Raw genomic sequence first — 20,509 nt, 5'->3', positions numbered from 1 at the left:
AGTTCACTTTAGTCATTAGATCAATTGAAGAGCACAATCTTATCATACACTTTCAACATTGCCATTGTAATTTTCTTCATCCATTAAATAGTTTTTCAAATAATCAACAATGTCAGCTACTGTTGTATAAACTGCATGAAAAGTATATTTTTCCAATATTGTTATAATTTGATCAAACACACTCATGAGAGTATCCATAATATATAGCACTCAAAATCATATTATGCAACCTCGTTGTAAGACAGAAAATTGCTTCATTATTAGTTAAGATCTCAATTGTTATGCATATATAAACAATTGCATATAATACTACTTTTAAAGGTCTTTTTATTAGTTAAGATCTTTTTATTTAATCTCTAAAGTTAAAGGCATAGAACACTAATTTTCCAAATTCTTTCAAATAATACAAATATATTTTCCATATACTATAGAATTGAAACCACATGGAGGATAGTTCAAATTTTATATGATTCTAGTTGTGGTAGACATGTTAAGTATGGGCAATTAATTCATTCTCATCAAACATTATTTTACATCAAGCTTCATGCAATTGTGAGTGACAAGGATCCTACATTTCTTAGCCACGTTTGGAAGGAATTATTTAGGTTGCAAGTGACATTCTTTAAGATCTGTACTGCCTAACATTCTATATAAAGGCTAAATATTGATATTACATGTATAATTTGTTGATTGACACTTGAAAAAAGTTTTTTTTTTTTTTTTGAAGAATTGAAAAGTTATCTTGAAAGTGTTGTCTTTGTGTATATTATTAACATTCCACCGCAATTAATGTCAACTTGTGGTTAATTCAACAATTTTCTTGCCTTGGCCCTACCTATTCCTTCAAAATTATATGGGAAAGAAATGTAGCATTTGTTTTCAATGTTACTCAATTATGAACAATTCTCATTTATAACAGGTTTACTTGGATTTTGCTATCTGAGACTAAATAAGTCAATATGCACAAAGGAAATAAATAAATATTAACATTGCAAAAAAGTGCCTAGCACCAATTGAGGCTTTTGCAGACAGCAAATCCAACACCGTTGATTTGTATAAACTGTTCAACATTGCGTACGTAGTTCATGAAATGTCTGTCCTCCGCTATTAAGTCCTGCCCAATCAACTATCTACCACCACCAAACATTCCCATCATGTCTTGTAACCCTTTGACGCCACCAAATTGCTTCAGCAAATGTGGGGGGAATGATTTGACCATGTCCTGTGGATTCCTACATCGAGATATCTTACTGAACTCCTTTGCAATACGCTTGTACACTTCCATCAACTCCAACACTTCCCTAACTAGACGACCAGAACCTCGAGCTATTCGCATCATACGTGATTCGTTAATGAGCTTTGGGTTTGAACTATCCAACTCTGAAACATCATTAATTAAAGTTTGAAATGTGAAGATATATTGTTATTTCATTTAGAGCATAAATATTGTATGCATAAGGTTGGCATCTTCAACAATCAATTCATTATGCATACCTTCATTTGTCATTGAATCCATCATTGTCATATAATGCTTAAGTTTTGCCGAGCTTTCATTCTCATGGCCTTGTGGTATTAACTCAGAACTAAATCCCGGAATCATTGAAACTAACTACATATATGAACCAAAAATCAGTCAAATAAAACAGCACTCCCTATTAGTTAATTAGTATATAGAAACAATCAAACAAGCACTTACTAGTATCTTATGGCACATAAAATGTATATGTATCAAGAAATAAATAAATAGTCAATGAAACATAATAAGGTAATAACCTCGCCCATAGGACCCATTTTAAGGGCGTTCTGAAATTGCTCATACATAATCCTCAAGGTGAAGTTTCCTTTTGACAGTTTTTGAACAAGATCAGCCTGTTGATCCATTGGAACAACTCCATGAATTTTGTCTATTAACCCAGACAAGTCCCCCATGCCTAGTTCAAAAGCCATTTGACAATGATTAAAAATTATATATTTATAGGAATTTGGTAGATAACGCTTCGCCTTGATATATAATAGTGAAACAAGAAATAAAAAAAGTACACACCTAATAGACGACTAACAAACGGCTGAACTTCAAATACTTCAAACTGATCCATATGTTCACCAGTTCCTATGAATATGACAGGACTCTTTGTTGCTGCAACACTGCACATATAAAATTAATAAGAATGTACCCAAAGCACATAATACATACATACGAAATTACAAATACAAGTTTACCTAGTCTAAAATCAGAACTCAATTTAGAAGGACATCTCAATTGTCAATGACAAGATCAACTGCCGATATTTTAACACATCCATAACTTGTTATGCATGTAATATCAACAATTGAGTTTTTCATTTAGCAGTTAAGATCTCTGACTTTAATCCCTTTGAATTGCTGACTTCAGATGAGGTGGATTATACAAACACGATAATTTTAGACCCGTATAATACTAATTTTCCAAATTCTTTTAAATGATACAGATATATACATATATTGTAGTATTGAAACAACGTGGATAGTTCAAATTTTGGGTGAACAAAAATGCAATACACTTGCATCTGTGGCTTCGATACCAGTCTATTATTGGCTGTTGTTCATTTGTTTATAGTTGCAAAAGTTGAAAGTAAATATAATAGTTATCCTGGTAGTAACACTTACGCGCTAAGAGAACCACCACCCTTGGCATGGCCATCCATTTTGGTGATAATTACAGCTCCAACAGCAACAATCTGTTTGAATGCTTGGGCCTGATTAAAAGCAGCCTGACCAATACTGCTATCCATAACAAATATAACAAGATCTGGTTTCTGAACAACGCAGAGAAAAGATATTATGATTTATTGGCTTTTGGAAATAGATATCAAATGCATATAGAAAAAACAAGATATACCGTAGCTTCCGAAAGTTGGCGCATTTCTTCAAAAAGGGATGCTTCTTGTTTGTGCCGCCCACTGGTATCAACAATTATAAGATCATGGTCTTCTTCCTTGAATCTTTCCACACCTTCCACAGCAATTTTGACAGGATCTGACTCCATATAGCTGTTGAGGAATGGGGGAACAGCAAAGTAATAATTACTTAATAATTGAAATCATAGACAATCAATGTGACTGATAGAGAAGTTTCCATAAGCAAATGGTATTAAGCACTGCATTATCATAACTAATCTGTAAGGACTTATAACTAACAAGAATACAAAGAGGTTGGGGTGGATGAACCCTTGAAAAGAATAGAGAAAAATGAAAATCTGAAACCATAAAAATGACTAAACAGATAACCTTTAGGAAAAGGGAAAAAAAGGGCCAAGTTTGCTTTGTATTATCACTTAGCAATATGATATCTTCCAAATTACCCACATTTTTAATGCGCCAACAATTTCCTTTTTCCTTAACCTTTTAAATTCACCCTCGTCTTTTTCCGCAGTGTGCATTTGTTTACAGGTATAAGATCATATTCCCAGGAATCGTGTGTTCCTAAGAATCCTATTAAAATAAATAAAACTTGTTTGATGTTAAAAAAAAGTGGTAGAATGAGGTGACAGTTGGAAGTTATAGTTGGATTGAATGAGTTTTAAAATAACTTTTATCCCGTCGGAACATAAGATTCTCACCCTTTTAGCACATGGAATGAAAGGGAGGGAAAACACAAATAAAGTATATTCCTCTGTTTAAATGAAACCAGGAATACTTTTAAAAACTTGCACACAAAAAACAGTGTTACGTTCCAGAACTATCATTCGTGAGAGAATAGATTTGCATATGGTCTTATGATTCTCGAACAATAAAAAAATGAAAGAAGCAAAACAATATAAAGGGATATGAATATTGTGGGAATCGAGGTCCAAGGAAAGAAGTGTCACAGGCCCAAAGCCAATTACATGCCTCGGGTTTGTATTTGTTAAAGGTGATTGTGTTCACCAATCACCGCTGATCTGTCTAACCTACTCCTTAATTAACATTTAGTTAAAGAATATGTAAGCTTTAATGCTTGGGATGCAATTATCCAATATCAAACAAAATTCTTCCCAAAGCATATACTAAATTCTGAGACATGACAACATTGTATACTATATGACCTTCAGGAAAGCAAGTCAATTCTCCTAGAAGAAAATCTTTAGATTGCTTCTCTAATAAGAAACAGTCAAATCTCTAAGATAGTTCATCTCATAGTTTCAGAATTAGCATATAGACTATAAGAGACCAAGATGGAGAGGGGTAGGAATTGTTTGGCTAATCGAGTTTTTGGAGAAGTCCAGCTATGCTAAAAGCAGCGGCTTTGAGTTGGAAAGTCCTCTTGTATCGTGTTCCAACAAGAACAAATCTTTGTGGGAGGAATATACTTCCACTGGAGGCCACCTTGTGGTGTGTGTCGTGTGAGACCGTGGAGGAATCGGTAAACCACCTTTTTCTCCATTGTCGAGACACAATGTCTATCTGGGCTAATTTAATGAGGTGGTTGGGATTGAGTTTCATTATGCCTCCAGATTTATTTATCCATTGGGAATGTTGTTGGAGTGGGGGTGGGGAAGAGGTTGAAAAGGGGTCTGTGGCTAATTTGGCATGCGGCGATTTGGGTCATTTGGACAGTGAGAAACAATAGAATCTTTAGAAATGAGATTCGGGAGGTGGATGAGATAGTGGATGGTGCTGTCTTAGCGATGGAGTTTGGCAAGGCTAAATACCCCTAGTTGTTTGTGTTATGAATGGTGTTCGAATCCAAGGGATTGCATTTTGGGATAAGAGGAAGCCTATTTGGGACCTGCTGTGTTCTATATTGTTTTCGGTCCAGCTGTGCCTTTATTTGCTGCTGCTAGACATGGGCACTGTGAACTATCTTTGGCTGCTCATATAGGTGCTGTTTTTTGGTTCTTTGTTTCACTGTCATAGAATAAGGCAGTGGCCTTGTTGTGGGCACACAGCTCTTAATTGAGATATGTTGTCTTAGTTAGGTGTTGGAAACATTTTTGTTATAGGTGCTATGCTATTCTTATATGCCTTTCTTTTGGTGGTTTTGTACAGTGTACTACCCTCGTATTTTTGACCAAGATGCAAGCCATGATAACAGCAAGGGTTGTGATCCCACTAACATGAACAGACATGATGTAGTTATCGGGTGGCATTTATGCAAAACAAGAAAACAAAATCTACAATTCAGTCCAACCATCTCCACCTTGTCATTCCTCATCAATCAGACAACAGTATTATATCGGGATCTTAAAGAAAAACAATATTAACAAATACAAACATATACCTTCCATAAAAAGGGATCTTAGCTTTAGTAGCATTTTGCTTCAATTGATCAAATGCACCAGCTCTAAATGTATCTGCACACACTAAAGCTGGCTTCCATCCTTTCTTCTGATAACAATGCGCATATTTTGTACATGTTGTAGTTTTTCCAGAACCTGAATTCATTTCAAAAAGACATAACATAACACATAAGTATCAATAAATGTCGCTAAACTCTTCGTCTCTTCCTATCATATTATATTTTAAACAGCAAATTTTATTAAGTTAAGCCTGTGAAAGAATCACATAGCTCGCAGAAACGGATACAGAAATACAAATGCCACAGAAGGTACCACCAAAAAATCCAAAACCACCCAAAATTAAACTCCACCAAAATACACTAAAACACCCATAAAGTGACTAATCAACTAAAAAACAAAACCCCAACATAAACGCCCCCCACTTAAATACCTCCTGCCATAACCAATATGAAAACAAAATCCCAAACAAATAATAAAACACACAAACCAGAATGCATAGCGCAACAGAAACACATGTGCAATCATCCAAGCAACCTGTCACGCCAATCTGGCACCCAGCAGGAAGATAAAACCAAAACCCACACCAGTCCAGAGGCACTAATACTAATCATGATCAATGAAGCACTAACACAAACACTAACACGTTGACACCAGTAATAATTAGATTGAATGTAATCACATGTGTCAGAAACGGACACCCTATCAGAAATGTCGGTGCTACAGAGATCATGATAAGTATTATAAACATCTTCTTTTTTTTTTTTTTTTCTTTCTTTCTTGGAATCAGCTTATGTATATATTATAAACACCAATATCATACAAGATGTGGGATAGGGGACAAAGACGAAAAACAGTAGAAACCATAAACATAAATAATAAAAATGTGAACTTTAAAAACCATAAACATAAACAATGAAAATGTGAACTTTATTAAACATGTAATTTCAACAAACAAACCTTGTAAACCAACAAACATAACAACACTTGTTTTTTCTCTTTTGGGAACAAAAGATGGTTTTCCAGGATTCAACATTCTGCAGAGTTCGTCAAACACAGCCTACAACAATAACAACAACAAACCACAATGCATAAATAATACATAATGCAATTCTTTATGAACAAACAAGAAATATAGAAATAATCCGTTACTTGTTGGATAATCTTGCGTTTGTTATGACCGGCGGCGAGTTGTTCGAGATTAACAATGTTCTTGATATTAATCTGCATGTCTCGAATAAGCTCGAAACGAACATCGGATTGAAGGAGAGCTCGATTGATCTCATTGAGACAATCAGTGAGAGCTTTCTCGTCGATCACTGTTGTGTTGTTCATTTTGTGAAGAGCACGAGTAATGCTTCCTCCTAATTCCGCTAGAACCATCTTGGATGCGAATTGGTTTGTTTGGGGATTCGATTTCGATGATGATTTTGTGAAGCAGGAATCGCCTGAAAGGACAAAGAAGATGGAGAAGTTTCAGAATAAAGCGGGTGTATTTTTTTTTTATTTTTTTTTTTGTCAAGTAGCCTAGTGGCTAGAGCTCACACAATTTAAATTGTGGAGAAGTGGAGTGTCTGGGGTTCGAACCCCGGCTCCTGCATATAAAATGCGATATCCCTACCAACTGAGCTAAGCTCACGGGGATAAAGCGGGTGTATTTAAACCTCTTAATTAATAATTAATCATCTGATTTCATAATTAACTAATTTTATTTTTGTTTACCTTCTGTGCCTACACAAATTGAGAAGAGTTTGTTAGTGTTGTACGTAACCCGATAAAGAAAAATAAAGAGAAATGATATTTAAATGTCAAAAGATTGAAATATTCATGTAACAAAAAATTGTATTCATATGATTGTATCCAAACAAACAAATTATTATTATTTTAAAAAATATGATTTTTATCACGTTAAACAAACACAAAATAGATTCTGATTTTTAATAAAATTTTTAAAAAATAATAATCTCAAATTTATTGAAAGTATGTTTGCTACAGATTAAAATAAAAGTGGTTTTGATCTAAAATCATTTTAAAGAAAAATAAAGATAAATGATATTTGAACATCTATTTTGTGATAACTTTTTTTTCTCATACTCACATCATATTTTCATTTTCTCTCTCCATTGCTTTGGTTTTTGTGCATAGACTCACATTTCTTTGGATATTTTGGTTGTCCCATAAAATGATTGTTCAAATAACACTCCTAAAAAATAAATTAGTTTGTTTGGATACAAATCTTTTGACCTATATTTTCTCTCTCCTCTAAAAAATATATTTTTTCCTTAAAAAATATATAACAAACAGACTCTTAATATCAAAATCATTTTTATTTTAATCGTAACAAGCTCAAAATCATGTTATTTTATCATATAAACAAATTACAAAGATTATAAACAACAAATTTTGAATGTGTAGAGATTGAATCCAAACAAAAAATAGGGTTTGTTGGGAGGGAATTTATGAGAAGAGGGTTAAATCTATATTGTGTTATAGTAGCTTTGAGACGGACATGTTTTTTTTTTATTACGTTGGTGCGTATGAATTATGAACAATAGTTTTTATGAAAATTATTTAGATTTTGTTTAAAATTATAGGTATAGATATTTGTACTTTCATATTGTAACAATACTTATCTTTTTTTATGGACACCAACAATATAATAAATATAAAATAAATTTTTATCTTTTTAATTAACACTAACAATATAGCATTTTTATAGGCAAATTTATTTAAAGTATAATTGAAGTGAAAATGCAGCTCAAAACCATGCATTTCCTTCATCAGTAGTGTAGATATTTAATATATTAAAAAAATTAAAAGAACATGTTGATTAATGAAATAGTCCAATCACATCTAAAAAAAAAAAAAAAACATTGTCCAATATGCATAATCCTCTCCCCTTCTATATCATACGTCCAAACATAATTTGGTCTGGACTAAAAGTAAAAAAGAAAATGTTAACATGTATCGAGAACATTAGTTAAGGAATCAAACATATTAAAATTGCATTGGAGTCTGCCTAATCAATTCTTTAAAAATATAAAATAAAATCATTAAAAATATAAATATATAAAAGGCTTAAATATGTAAAAGGTCCCTGTAAATTCGCGCATTTTTTGTTTTCGTCCCTGTAAGTTTTTTTTTTTTCTAAAATAAACCTTGTATCTTCTTAACCTTTTGAAAATGGTCATTGCCGTTAGTTTCCGTTAACAAAAACGCCATTGTAGCTAACGGAGCACAGGTGGTAAGTCATGAGTTGGCACATTTGATGAGATGGCATGAGAGATGATTAGTTGTGCAAAGACGGGGACTAAAATAAAAAACATAAATTACCACAGGAACTAAAATCAAAAACGTAAAATCAACATTTCAAATTTAAAATCAAGATCTTATTCTTCTTCTTCCCTCATTGTCTTCTTCATCTTCATCACCATATTCATAAATCATCAACACCAAATCCAAGAAAAGAAAGAAAAAACAAACAGATTTTTTTTTAAACAAAACTAATAATCATCAATCAACAACAACAAGACCCACTCTTCATCAACACATTAAAACAACATAAACTATCTTCACCAATTACATAAAAACACAAAACTACACAATTCAAACACAAAAATTTGAGAAATTAGAGTTTTAATTTGAATGTGAGTGAGAAAAGATGAAAGGAGATTTAACTATTTATGTATGGTAATTGTAGCAATCTGGAAGAATACGAGGGAATTGTGAAAAAAAAAAGGGAGGAAAAAGATGTATTCTTCCTTTATTATCTACAAACTTTATGAATGGATTTGCAATCAATTGCAACAAACATCATTAAATTAATCAAACTTAAGTAGCATACAATGTTTCAACTTAACATTATAATCAAAACACACAATATGATTGAGTAATGGAATTAGAATAAATTGTTGAAGGATATGGGTTTTGGTTCAAGGGCGCAAGGTATGGGATAGATTGGGGAAAGTTTGAGAGGAAGAAGAAGACTGAAATTTGAGAGGAAGAAGAAGATTAAACGTTTTCTTAATTTCATCCCTGTGTCAATTTACGTTTTTGATTTTAGTCCCTGTATTTTAACAACTTATCATCTCTCATTCCATCTCATCAACTTTGTCAACTCATGAAATGCCATGTGTGCTCCGTTAGCCACCATGGCGTTTTTGTTGACTGAAGCTGACGGCAAGGACCTTTTCCAAAAGGTTAGCAAAGTAGAGGGTTTGTTTTAGAACAAAAAAATTTACAGGGACAAAAATCAAAAATGCGTGAAATTATAGGGACCATTTACATATTTAAGCCTATATAAAAATATAAAAGTTTTGTTTTCAACTTAAAACTTGCTTTATTTTACTTCCTTAACTAGTGTTCGAGGGCATAACACTAGTTGGCATGGCATGACTCAAGTAAAAAAAATAAAAAAATTGGTCCAGTAGCCTAGTTGATAGAATTCATCTTTTTCAAGATGAATAGGTGAGGTGTCTGAGTTTTGAACCCCAACTCATTCCTATAACAATGTATGTCCCTGCCAACTGAGAATGTTCACGGAAACAAGTAAAAAATGTTTTTGTTGACAAAAAAAATGTTATAATTGCAGACTTAAAAGTTTATTTTTTTTGGTGACGGGAGTTAAAATAGATTGAAACATTTCCTTTTAAAAAAACATGTTGAAACATTAATTTTATTTATTTATTTTTACCGTTTTATTTTTTGATAACCTTATTTAATGTTACAAGTTGATGTCGTGGTTTGTGGTTGTGAATAGATATGGCAGTTTCAGTTTCAGAGATAGTTGGACTTGGAAGCACTTACGGCTATTGCAACTTATCGCGTTTCCGGCGGAGGGTTAATGTTACTTCACCAAACACGACCTTAATATCATCAATTATCTTCCCTACAAGGAGGAAATGGTCTAGTGTTGTTGTTCGAGCTCAGAACTCTAGCACTTATTCATCTCAAGTAAAATCTCAATCCCTTTTTTTCTATTTTGTTTCATAATTAAACTACTTTGTTGCTAATACACATGCATATATTTTATTGTGAATGGTGTATGTAAAACAGAAGGAGGATATAGTGTATTTGGCAAAACTAGTGGTGGGTTCATTTGGTGGTGCAGGTGTAATAAAGTATGGCAGTGCTATTTTTCCAGAGATAACAACTCCAAATCTTGTATTGGCTCTTGTTATCATTTCAACTCCTGTGCTTGTGGCTGTTTTGCTTTTGATAAATCAAAGTCTTCGCTACAATTCATAGATACATTGTTTGTTTGTTGTATGAATCAAAAACAGTGTAATTATCATTAGTTTGTTTATTGTTTTGTTGCATTTGCTGATTTTGATTTCTGTCCAGAATATACATCAATAGTGCAAACAAGTTTGGTACATTTCCAAACGAATAATCAAGTACTCATATCTTATTTTTCAACACTAGGGTATTGGTTAAGAATATCAGATCGTAGTTGTTTTTCATCTATTAGTGTCAAATTTGATTGTAATCTAAAGGTGGCCAATCAGGTTTTTTTGTCGGGGATTAGTCGCTCATCGAGATTAGTCATCGACAAAATATGTGAACTTTGCACCAATAATATGGTTAAAAGAAAGGAGTTATGTAATTATTACTTAATAAAAAGTGACAATTTATATTATATATTCCTTAACCAGTGTCCCTAAAAGAAATTATTGTAATCTTCTTACTTTTCACCAAAGCATCAAACTGTCAAACAAGTGGAAAAGATAAGCTCAACTTGGGTTTGAGTAAACAATGTTTTCCAGATCAAACTGCTTATCAAATTGGTAACGTCTCGGGATTATGTTTTAATTGTTTTAAATCACTCTAACCAAGAAAAAACTGCGATCAAACCACTGAAATAATCAGATCGTAAACAATTTTTTATTCATGGTTTAACTATTTGGCTAGGTTTGATTTTTAAAACATCAAGTAAATTATTCCTCGTCTTAAAATAAGGCAACAAAGTAAACCATAAGAAATGAAAGCAAACCTTGTAGTATCATATAATTTGATTGACAAACGGAACTTTGTGAGACTATGACTATGAAAGTGGCATTAGAAGCAGCTTGAGGTCAACACAGGAAGGACCTTTCAAACACAAATGTTATGGGATCACCTAATGGTCAAAAGAAAGAAAGCAGCTATGCAACATACGAATGATCTAAATTTGTAGAGTAACGTTTTGAAGAAGGATCTATGAAAGTAAACTTCACTTATGCATAAGGATTTTTAGCAATAACTTCTAATTTTAGGTGATTCACTGAAATGGAGCTTAGACTTCCTATGAAATATAATCTAATTTTCTCTAGTGCAACCTCTTCAAGGGGGGCCAAAATATTCTTCAACAAGTTATTCTGTATAAACTGCCCCGTGCCAAAATTTACAAGTGCAACAAATAAAAGAATACACGCATCGTTTGTTTCATTTTGCTGCGTTGCTCAAACAATTTTCAGTTATAGCATTTGAAGAAAAAGTATAGTCTCTCCCCATTCGGCCAGCAGCTGTTCGAATCATTACAACACTAGCCCTAATCAGGTAAACTATATTCTGGAGAATCTTGACCACCTAATAATTCCATTGAACTAGAGATTGTCTTTAAACCACTTTAGAGCTCCATTTGCTACAGACCTGCAAGTTTCAGTGGTGTAAGGTTTAATCAATTCATCAGATGCACAAAATAATTACCAAGGTTTGATGAACGAGAAAACTTTCAACCTAATAGTATAGGACTAAAACAAACGAAGAAAATGGCACCTTAACCTATAAAATGACAATAAATGAAAGGCATATAACATCTACTCTTGTTGAACAATTATTTTACAGCAATGAAAATAATCACCAACAAAAAATCTCAGGTATGATGTATCAACCCAATGACAATAATATTCTTTTACAAAGAATCAGATCTTATTGGGAATATAGCAATTGAGTACATAAGGAAAAGGACATGGATTAAAAAATAAAATCTATCGTTATGACTCCCTTATTTAGTTTCAAAACTGATACTTTACACTTTAAAAGAGTCATGCTTTGCATAATTAGTGATTCAAGTCAGAGATAGAGTTCATAATTAATGAAAACTGGTTGCTCTACACATTTATAAAAATAAAAATAAAAGGAAACAAAATACAATAACATTATTACCCAGCCACGTTTTTTAGTTTATTCCATAAGTCATCTTCGTCTTCTGATTTCTCTGGTTCTTCTGTGACTGTTGCTGTTGGACTTTCGGCCATTTGAACTGCAGGACTTTCCTTACTTCCGGCTGCAGAAGATAAATATAGTGGTTCAAAACTCAACTATCTAATCTACAGTGGAATAGTGACAATTCTCTATTGCAACAGCCAAATATGTTTAGAAGACCTAACTAAATATCACATGTTATAGGAAAAATTCAAGACATCAAATTAATTGTTCCTATGATTGTAAGATGGGGAGAAAAAACAACAGATATACAAATGATAAAGAAGCCACATACCGGAAGGTTGGGTCCTAGGACGGGATTTTGAATGACTGCTTGGGTTGCCTAGAGAAGCAAGTTCTTCAAGCACCTCACGCTCCTTTGAACTGAAGATGCAAAGTTGAGGCAATTCAGATCACGCTACTGATATTGACAAAAAAGCAATACACAGGAGGGAGTAACAGAGAAACAAAATCAAAACTATAAAATGACTCATTACCTGATACGTTTTGGTATTGTAACTTTAACAGTAAATAAGTGGTCACCACGTATTGACGGTCTGTTTAATTTCGGTACACCCTTCCTTGCAAGGACGAGGACATCTCCAGGTTGGGTACCAGCAGGGATTTGTAGTTCAGAAGTGCCTTCAACCGTCTTTACCTGTTCAAGTGCCGAAAAATGTTAACTGTTGATTGTGATGCCTCAAGGTGGTGACATCAATGTTAACACCCAAAAAACAAAAGTGAAAAGAAAAAACATATTCAACAAGAATAAAAAAAGTTGAAAGAAAAAATATATTCAACAAAAATAAAAAAAGTAAACAAGTCACATCAGTGTTGACACCCAAAAATCAAAAAAAGTTAATAGAAAAAATATATTCAACAAAAATCAAATCTTAACATACAATGAAACAGTATCTCGAAGTATGAAAAAGACAAAACGTGTTTATAAGAGAAAAATGGCCAGACTGTTTTTCAGTTTTAGTCATACAAAATCTTATCAGCCAAACGTGTTTTTGAACAGAAGAAAAAAAGTAGACTTTTTTCATGTGATATTTGCAACAAAAATGCTAGCTGAACAAAGTTTTGTCCAACTAGTTACATTCAAGGGCCAGCATAATATAGTGTGAGATTCTGCAGTAAAATCCCAAATATAAAGAGATTAGATTAATATCTAAATAACGGGATTAGATCAAGGAATTCGAATCTGAATAGAACATCAGGGCACATCATGCCAGGTGCCAGGTTTCGAGGATAACAAAGAAAACAAGGATGATGTAATAGCAATTGAAAACAGACCAAAATAAAACCTTCATGAAAATAAAAGTACTAAAAGCATAACACCAGCCTATAAAAAGAAGCAGAAAACCCAAGCTTCAAGCATGAATAATATTACTACGTTAATCTACCTTCACTACAGACCCCAGTATAGCTTCTAGATAACTGATTGATATTGTCGAGCGGAGATTAACATCATCTCTTTGAATTCCTGGTATCTCAAGCACATTAAGATATACATAAAGATCTCCTGGAGGACCCCTGTTGTGACAAGAGAAGATCAATAGCTGCTTCTGAATCATGTAATTGATCAATGATATGGTTTGAATTCACGTATGACTAAACCATTTTAATAACGACAAACAACTATTATGCCCTCTGTTGGGAAGGAACGTGAGAAGAAACAATACAATTTTCTAGCATATATAAAATATTTAACAATGAAAACTTTTAGTATCTCAATGTTTTTGACCTTTTTAAAATTCTAAAGGTAGATGCATATTTGAGTCCAATTCATTTTTCCATGACTCCAAAGAGGATATATTAAAACTTGAAGAGCAGAACAATAAGAAAGGTCAACAGCAATTTCATTTTATTTTTTTAGTGTGAACCGGGTGTCCTCTGCTCGCAACTGCAGAGACTAATCCCTTGAGCCAGGTAGGATCGCAATGGGTGGCAAAGCCCTCCCTCAAGAGATTTAACAATGTTGCATCCCAAGGCTTGGATTCAAACCCGGGACCTCTGGTTAAGCTGGAAGAGATCCCTTACCATCTCATCCAAGTGCTCTTGGGTTGACAACAATTTAATAACAAATCAAAACAATTTTCATTTCTCTTAATTGGATATATTAGAAGAATAATTTAGGTTGGGTGTGTTGATCTCTGTACATCCATTTTCTATTAGCTATTTATACATGGAGTAGGCTTTGAATGCAGTATTCTTTGTATGCTACCCTCCTGTTGTCTTTTGTTGGATCGTTAAGCTCGTGTTTTGATGGGACGTTTGTCCGTTGAAAGCTGGACTTGCCTTACAGGATTTTTCATCACTTCTGAATTCTGATGAATTCTCCTTTCTAAAGATGCTCAGGAATTGGATTATTCATTATTAGAATGCTCTTTAGTAAGAATGTCTTTTCTTTGCTCAGATTTGTTTGTTTATGTTGAGATCCCTAGCACTCCACCCATATTAATTCGTGCTTTAGATGTCAAGTCATAAAAATGTGAAAGAATATGTTGAGAGTTCCACATAGACAAGAGATATGGCCTAGGTTGTGCTAATAAAGCATGGATGACCCTCACCTTAGAAGTTAATTTGCTAGGGCTAAGTTAGGCTTTAAGCTTAAATTCTAAGAGTTTACATTAAGGAGAATTGATGCTAACCCTTCTTTTACTTTTTTATATCCTTCCATCCTTTTAGAAGTATTTCTTCTTTCATCAAAGTGTAAGAAAACTTACTAACTGATGGAAACATATACGGCATGTGGTAAATAAGTACAATAAAAGCAATACAGACGCAACTTATAATATAACTTCTATCCAATAATTGGCCTAAGACTTTCACAATAAGAAAACTAGATATAAATATAAATATAGCTTACCCTCTTGGTCCAGCATCACCTTCTCCAGTGACTCGTAAAATACTGCCTGCACTAACCCCAGGAGGAACTTTAACTTTAATATTTTTCTTAACCCGTATGCGTCCTTCCCCGCTGCATTTACGGCAACTTTCAGATATGACTTCCCCGTCACCTCCACAATTTGGACATACTGAAACCTAACATTGAATAGAGATTAGCGTAAAACTCTTAACCAGAGAAAAAGTACAATGCTTTTATCTTATGTGAGGAAACTGCACAAAATGAAGATGAACTGATGAAGTAATATAATCAATTGATGAAAAGATAAATCATTATTCCCAAAGTCGAACATAAGGATGTCAGCACCACAAGCAAACAACAACCAAAACGTTTTCCTACAAAGTCTGGATTAGGGGGTCAACAATTCATGAAAATAAAGGAAAATTATAACAGGGCGTGCAGAATGTTTGATCAACGTAGAAACTTAATTGGAATAGCCTTGTATTCATGTTGCCAATTACAAACTCTGTTGTGTAATTACAATCCCAACAAGTATTTATCATGGGATTGAACTCCAATTTCAAAGACTTTATCTAAAACAAATAAATAATATTGGTAATTACAGAGAACGGTTCATCAAAAATAAACTCAATGATTCAATGGTAGATTAACTTTTATCCCTTTTTTTATTTTTACTTTCTGGCTGGAGGACTATGGTCGTATATTACGGGAATGTGGTTTACTGATCTCTTCCAGTCATTTCATGCAGCAAATGGGATTTTTTGGCAGGAATAACCACAGTAGAAATCAATTACAACATAGAAATACAGCAAAGAGCTAGATTGCCACATCAGCAGGATGCAGTTCGAGTAGCAATTATCAAGAGTTCACACCTCTTATTCTCCACATTAGCAGAGCATACAAAATAAAGAAGAAAAATCATATCCGAACTCAACAAGAAAACAACTCAAATTACCTGTGAGAACAACCCAAAAGGAGTTTGTTCGGTCCTCATCACCTGACCCCTGCCACCACAAGTGGAACATACTCTCATCTTGGAGCCTAACTTTGCACCAGTACCAGTACAGGCATCACATGTTTCTAAATGGAAAAGCTCAAATTCTTTCTCTGTTCCAAAAATTGCCTCAGAAAACTCCAAGGAGAAATCATACCTGTTGATATTTGAATCAAAAGTCTTCTCAATTTACAGCAAACTTTCATTAAAAGTACAGAAGCTGTAATTTTGAACTGCCAATATTAAATATACAAAATATCAGACCATAAGCTAATATTTAGAAAAGTTATTGGTTACATTCTCCTCTTGTCAAAGTTATATGCGGAAGAATAGGAGTGTCACTTAATTGTTACTTGTTGAATCATTTCCCTGATCCTTCCACCACTACCACCACCCACCCCCAACCAAAGCATTAGATTTGGAGTAAGGCTTAAACAATTTGTACTACTCTAGTATTTGACCTAGATTAATACTTATATAATAAATAGGGGTCTATATTGGTGATATGTATAAAATGTTCAAAGTCATTCTAACTGATTAAAAAAAAATTCCCTAGGTTTTCCTTTACTCCTTGAAATCCTCTGTAGGAATCAATGACCAAGCTTTATTCAACTAGGAGAGGTTAGATACATGGATCAAACACTGCCCATTGGGATCTATCGAAATTCAAAAACTAAATTTTCAACAAATCAATTTAGAATAAGGTATTTTTTAGACATTTATGTTAAGAAGCTAAATATAATAATCATTTCCTTGGCATACATGGCTAGAAGAAAAAGACACAATTATCCACAGCATAACTCACCGGATGTCTTCACCCTTAGTAACAGTACTACGACGCCGTGTGCCAAATCCAGATGGATCCATGGTAGAAAAGCCGCCCATATTTGGCCCAAAAAATGTCTCAAATAAATCAAATGGATTTGTCTGCAAGAAAAAAAATTATTAAATATAAACGTACCTTACATAAGCAGCAAAAATGGGTAGACAGAGTAAAAGACAACTTCAATTGGCATGCATTTCAATTTTTTCCCATAAAGAAGGCAACATGCGACATTAAAGCATCAGTAAAATAACTTGTAATTCTCCTGACAAGCAAGTTTTTATCATTCTTTCAAGTGTGTCTTTCCCTAATCTTACATACTAAACAATCAAGCAAAAAAAAAGCATATTGAATACCGCATAGGCACTTGACCCTCCTCCGACTGAACTCTTAACTCCTGCCTCACCATATTGATCATACAAAGCCCTCTTTTTGTCATCTGATAGCACCTGACAGTGTTATAATTCAGAACTCAGAAGCAAATGTCATAAATATAATCTAAAAGAATTATACTACTACAAAACGGATTTGTGATCTTCCAAAATGAAACAGGGGCTTAAGACATTTCCATCAATCCAATTAAGAATAAAAAGTACCATAGAACTTTCTTATGAAGTTGAGTCCTTTATAACACAGTATTAGAAAGAAAGAAAGAAAAAACATAGAAACGGTTTAAGCTACTTTTGCTTATCTACGCTTTAAAACTTGACTTTTTCTGTTTTGATCTGCCGTTTTCTTTGTTTAAATCGAAGCACTTTACTAGCCTTTGACTTGGTCAAATATTTCATAGCGCGTAAATGTTTCATATATTTTGCAACAAAACACAACATAATGGGTGAAAAAGTTCTAAAAGCAAGCAAGTAAGAAAACCTTGGAATTGAAAAAAAGAGAGAAAAAAAAAATCATCAGATTAGGCCAAAAGCAGCTAAAGCACTACTGATCCCATTTAAACGTCAAATGAATGGACAAAGCCTATGTGTCTCTAATATAACTCTAGTGTAATTTTTCCACAATACTGGAGAAGAAAAGAAAAACGGCAACAAGTAAGGAGTTGGGACCCTAAGTCAAAAACTCAGCTGATTACATTTGCAATTGATATTAAACTTGAACATGCATACTATTCCAATAAAGAAAACTTAACACAATAACAATGAACAATGAGTGGTGTAATTTCTACACATACCTCATAGGCATTACTAATCTCTTTAAACTTGTCAGTTGCCCCAGGTTCCTTGTTCACATCAGGATGATACTGCATAGAAATCAAATAAACGCAAAAATCATGCCAAGTAAGATTGTTTGCATTGAAATCGTGTGTATTTGTTTCTGCCTTGACAAAAATTTATTTTGAATGAATTGATTTTACAAAATTGAGTTTTGTTAAAAGTTTTTTTCGGTTACCTAAATTTTTTTGGTGGTGGCTGGGGTTTGAACCCCGGACCTTGCATATATTATGTATTGCCTCTACCAACTGGGCTAAGCTAACGGGGACAGTTTTGTTAAAAGTTAGTCGAATGTAAAATGGTTTATGTCTAGATACATTCATATAAAAGGGGAGTTAAATGATAAATTTTAGCGCAAAAATCACGTTGAGTTAAAAGGATCGTAGCTTCAAGTTAGAAGCAACTCTACTCGAGAGCAACCAAATAAATTAAAATCAGTTTTACACCTCCATAATCAATTTTGACCACTCCAAACAAACATAACTGGTTTATGTTTGGATATATTCAAATAAAAGTGACTTGAATGATAAATTTGAATGTTAAAATCATGTTTGCCGTCAAAAGCTACAAATCCTAGCTTCAAGTTAGAATCAACTCTACAGACTAAGGCTATGTTTGGTAAAAAATAGTGAATGATTGATAACCTAGCTCGTAGTGGATTACTGATAAGCTATCTTATAGATGACAGCGGATAAGCTAGCTGATTGAATTTGTAGCATTTGGTAAAACTAGCGGTGAACTAGCTTATAAGTATGCAATGATATGAAAAAGATAAATTTAATCAATATTTTATTTTCTTTCAATTAAGGTTACAAGGGTAAAATTGAGATAAAAAATGGTAACATATAAGCTACTTGAATTAGCTTATTAAAAAACGCTAAAAGCTAGTAAAAATAAGCTATAAGCTTGTGAGATCAAATGGGTCTTTTTTAGGGTCTGTTTGGTAAGGCATGTTTTCGAGCTTATAGCCTATGTCTTATAAGCTCATTTGACTAAAAAAGGCCGGTTTGGTAATGGTCACTTTTTCATGAGCTTATAGCTAATTTTGTAAGCTTATAGCGGTTTGTGATAAGCTAATTCAAGTAGCTTATGGCTTAAAGTTTATAGCTTATCACTTTTATCTCAATTTTACCCCTGCAGTCTTGATTGAAAAAAAAAATAGATATTAATTAAATGCACGATTTTTTTATGTAATTTCATATTTGCAAGCTAATTCAATCAGCTAGCTTATCCTCTACCGGTTAGCTTATAAATCATCCGCTATAGCTTATCAGTTATCCACTATTTTCTACCAAGTAGAGCCTTAGTCAAATGAGCTTATAAGACATAAGCTATAAGCTAAAATACGTGAGGATATCCAACCATGTCAAAATCAATTCTACCCATCTATAAGAATTATACACCTCTATGATCAATTTTCCCCCATCCAAAACATACAAACAAATAAATCAAAATTCAAAAAGCAAGAAATCCTAATGTTCACAATTTGTGATTACAACTAAATTTGAGCAAAAAAAGAATGGAAAATAGAATGATACCTGACGAGCTAACCTTCGATAAGCGGCTTTGATTTCTTTACCGGTGGCGGATTTGGGAACACCGAGAGTAGAATAATAATCAGAAGAAGCGGCGAAAACAGTGTGAAAGCGTTTTGGTCTAGTACCAGAAGAGAATTTAGTATTAGAATTGGAGAAAGTGGAAGGAAAAGGAGAAGAATGAATGGAAAGGAAATTGTTGTGGGAACGGAGATGAATTCCTCCAGCACAGAAGCATGAATGAGTTGAAGATGGTGGTGGTGGAAGAAGAGAGAGTGATATAACTGCCATTGAAATTGAAATTGAAATTGAAATAGAATTATGAAGAAAAGTATGATATGTTCATGATTTTAACGCCCGCTTGAATTGTTAGTGGGTAAAATGTTAAAAAGAATCGGGTTTTATGGGTTCTGCTTCTGCTTGCTGAACTGGACTGGACTACTGGTATTGGTACATACATACCAGAGAGGAAGACACTCACTGGGACCCACAACTACCAGATAAGTTGTGGCTTATTGCTAGCCTCGTCTTCTTTCTGCAAATTTATTCTTCTCTACATACTCAAATAATGTATGTAATTTATTAGTCACCAAAACAATTTTCATATAATTGATTCTTATCAA

At 33.4% G+C, this 20,509-nt stretch overlaps 3 protein-coding genes across 3 annotated transcripts; 1 reads left to right on the top strand and 2 right to left on the bottom strand.

The window, feature by feature from the left end:
- Nucleotides 1–852: 852 nt before the first annotated feature.
- Nucleotides 853–6,763, bottom strand: LOC11420996 (signal recognition particle 54 kDa protein 2). Its single transcript, XM_003597875.4, has 9 exons — nucleotides 6,407–6,763; nucleotides 6,215–6,314; nucleotides 5,239–5,392; nucleotides 2,879–3,029; nucleotides 2,647–2,795; nucleotides 2,045–2,145; nucleotides 1,774–1,931; nucleotides 1,495–1,609; nucleotides 853–1,380 (listed from the first exon to the last, which is right to left on the bottom strand). The coding sequence occupies exons 1-9, from the start codon at nucleotides 6,635–6,637 to the stop codon at nucleotides 1,127–1,129; spliced, it is 1,413 nt and encodes a 470-aa protein (XP_003597923.2). The 5' UTR covers nucleotides 6,638–6,763; the 3' UTR covers nucleotides 853–1,126.
- Nucleotides 6,764–9,984: 3,221 nt separating this feature from the next.
- On the top strand, nucleotides 9,985–10,672 carry LOC11432530 (uncharacterized). Its single transcript, XM_003597874.4, has 2 exons — nucleotides 9,985–10,207; nucleotides 10,310–10,672. The coding sequence occupies exons 1-2, from the start codon at nucleotides 10,016–10,018 to the stop codon at nucleotides 10,499–10,501; spliced, it is 384 nt and encodes a 127-aa protein (XP_003597922.2). The 5' UTR covers nucleotides 9,985–10,015; the 3' UTR covers nucleotides 10,502–10,672.
- A 779-nt stretch (nucleotides 10,673–11,451) lies between these two features.
- On the bottom strand, nucleotides 11,452–20,433 carry LOC11420995 (chaperone protein DnaJ). Its single transcript, XM_003597873.4, has 11 exons — nucleotides 19,890–20,433; nucleotides 18,312–18,380; nucleotides 17,485–17,577; nucleotides 17,111–17,232; nucleotides 16,267–16,462; nucleotides 15,312–15,487; nucleotides 13,846–13,975; nucleotides 12,937–13,097; nucleotides 12,735–12,823; nucleotides 12,401–12,521; nucleotides 11,452–11,884 (listed from the first exon to the last, which is right to left on the bottom strand). The coding sequence occupies exons 1-11, from the start codon at nucleotides 20,175–20,177 to the stop codon at nucleotides 11,839–11,841; spliced, it is 1,491 nt and encodes a 496-aa protein (XP_003597921.1). The 5' UTR covers nucleotides 20,178–20,433; the 3' UTR covers nucleotides 11,452–11,838.
- Nucleotides 20,434–20,509: the final 76 nt, after the last annotated feature.

The sequence above is a fragment of the Medicago truncatula genome, chromosome 2 (assembly GCF_003473485.1).
Source record: "Medicago truncatula cultivar Jemalong A17 chromosome 2, MtrunA17r5.0-ANR, whole genome shotgun sequence".
NCBI classification, from domain to species: Eukaryota; Viridiplantae; Streptophyta; class Magnoliopsida; order Fabales; family Fabaceae; genus Medicago; species Medicago truncatula.
Note: the sequence above shows the minus strand (reverse complement) of the source record. Positions and strands in the feature narration are given on the sequence as shown.

Bases quoted from the DNA above. Each gene is read 5' to 3' on its own strand.
- LOC11420995 (XM_003597873.4), bottom strand. From the start codon at position 20,177: ATGGCAGTTATATCACTCTCTCTTCTTCCACCACCACCATCTTCAACT. The intron at 18,381-19,889 runs GTATCATTCTAT...ATTTCTATGCAG, and splicing joins ATCGAAGGTTAGCTCGTCAG to TATCATCCTGATGTGAACAA. The intron at 17,578-18,311 runs GTATGTGTAGAA...TAACACTGTCAG, and splicing joins AGATTAGTAATGCCTATGAG to GTGCTATCAGATGACAAAAA.
- LOC11420996 (XM_003597875.4), bottom strand. From the start codon at position 6,637: ATGGTTCTAGCGGAATTAGGAGGAAGCATTACTCGTGCTCTTCACAAA. The intron at 1,932-2,044 runs GTGTGTACTTTT...CTTTTGAACTAG, and splicing joins GTTTGTTAGTCGTCTATTAG to GCATGGGGGACTTGTCTGGG. The intron at 1,381-1,494 runs GTATGCATAATG...ATGATGTTTCAG, and splicing joins GGATTCAATGACAAATGAAG to AGTTGGATAGTTCAAACCCA.
- LOC11432530 (XM_003597874.4), top strand. From the start codon at position 10,016: ATGGCAGTTTCAGTTTCAGAGATAGTTGGACTTGGAAGCACTTACGGC. The intron at 10,208-10,309 runs GTAAAATCTCAA...TATGTAAAACAG, and splicing joins CTAGCACTTATTCATCTCAA to AAGGAGGATATAGTGTATTT.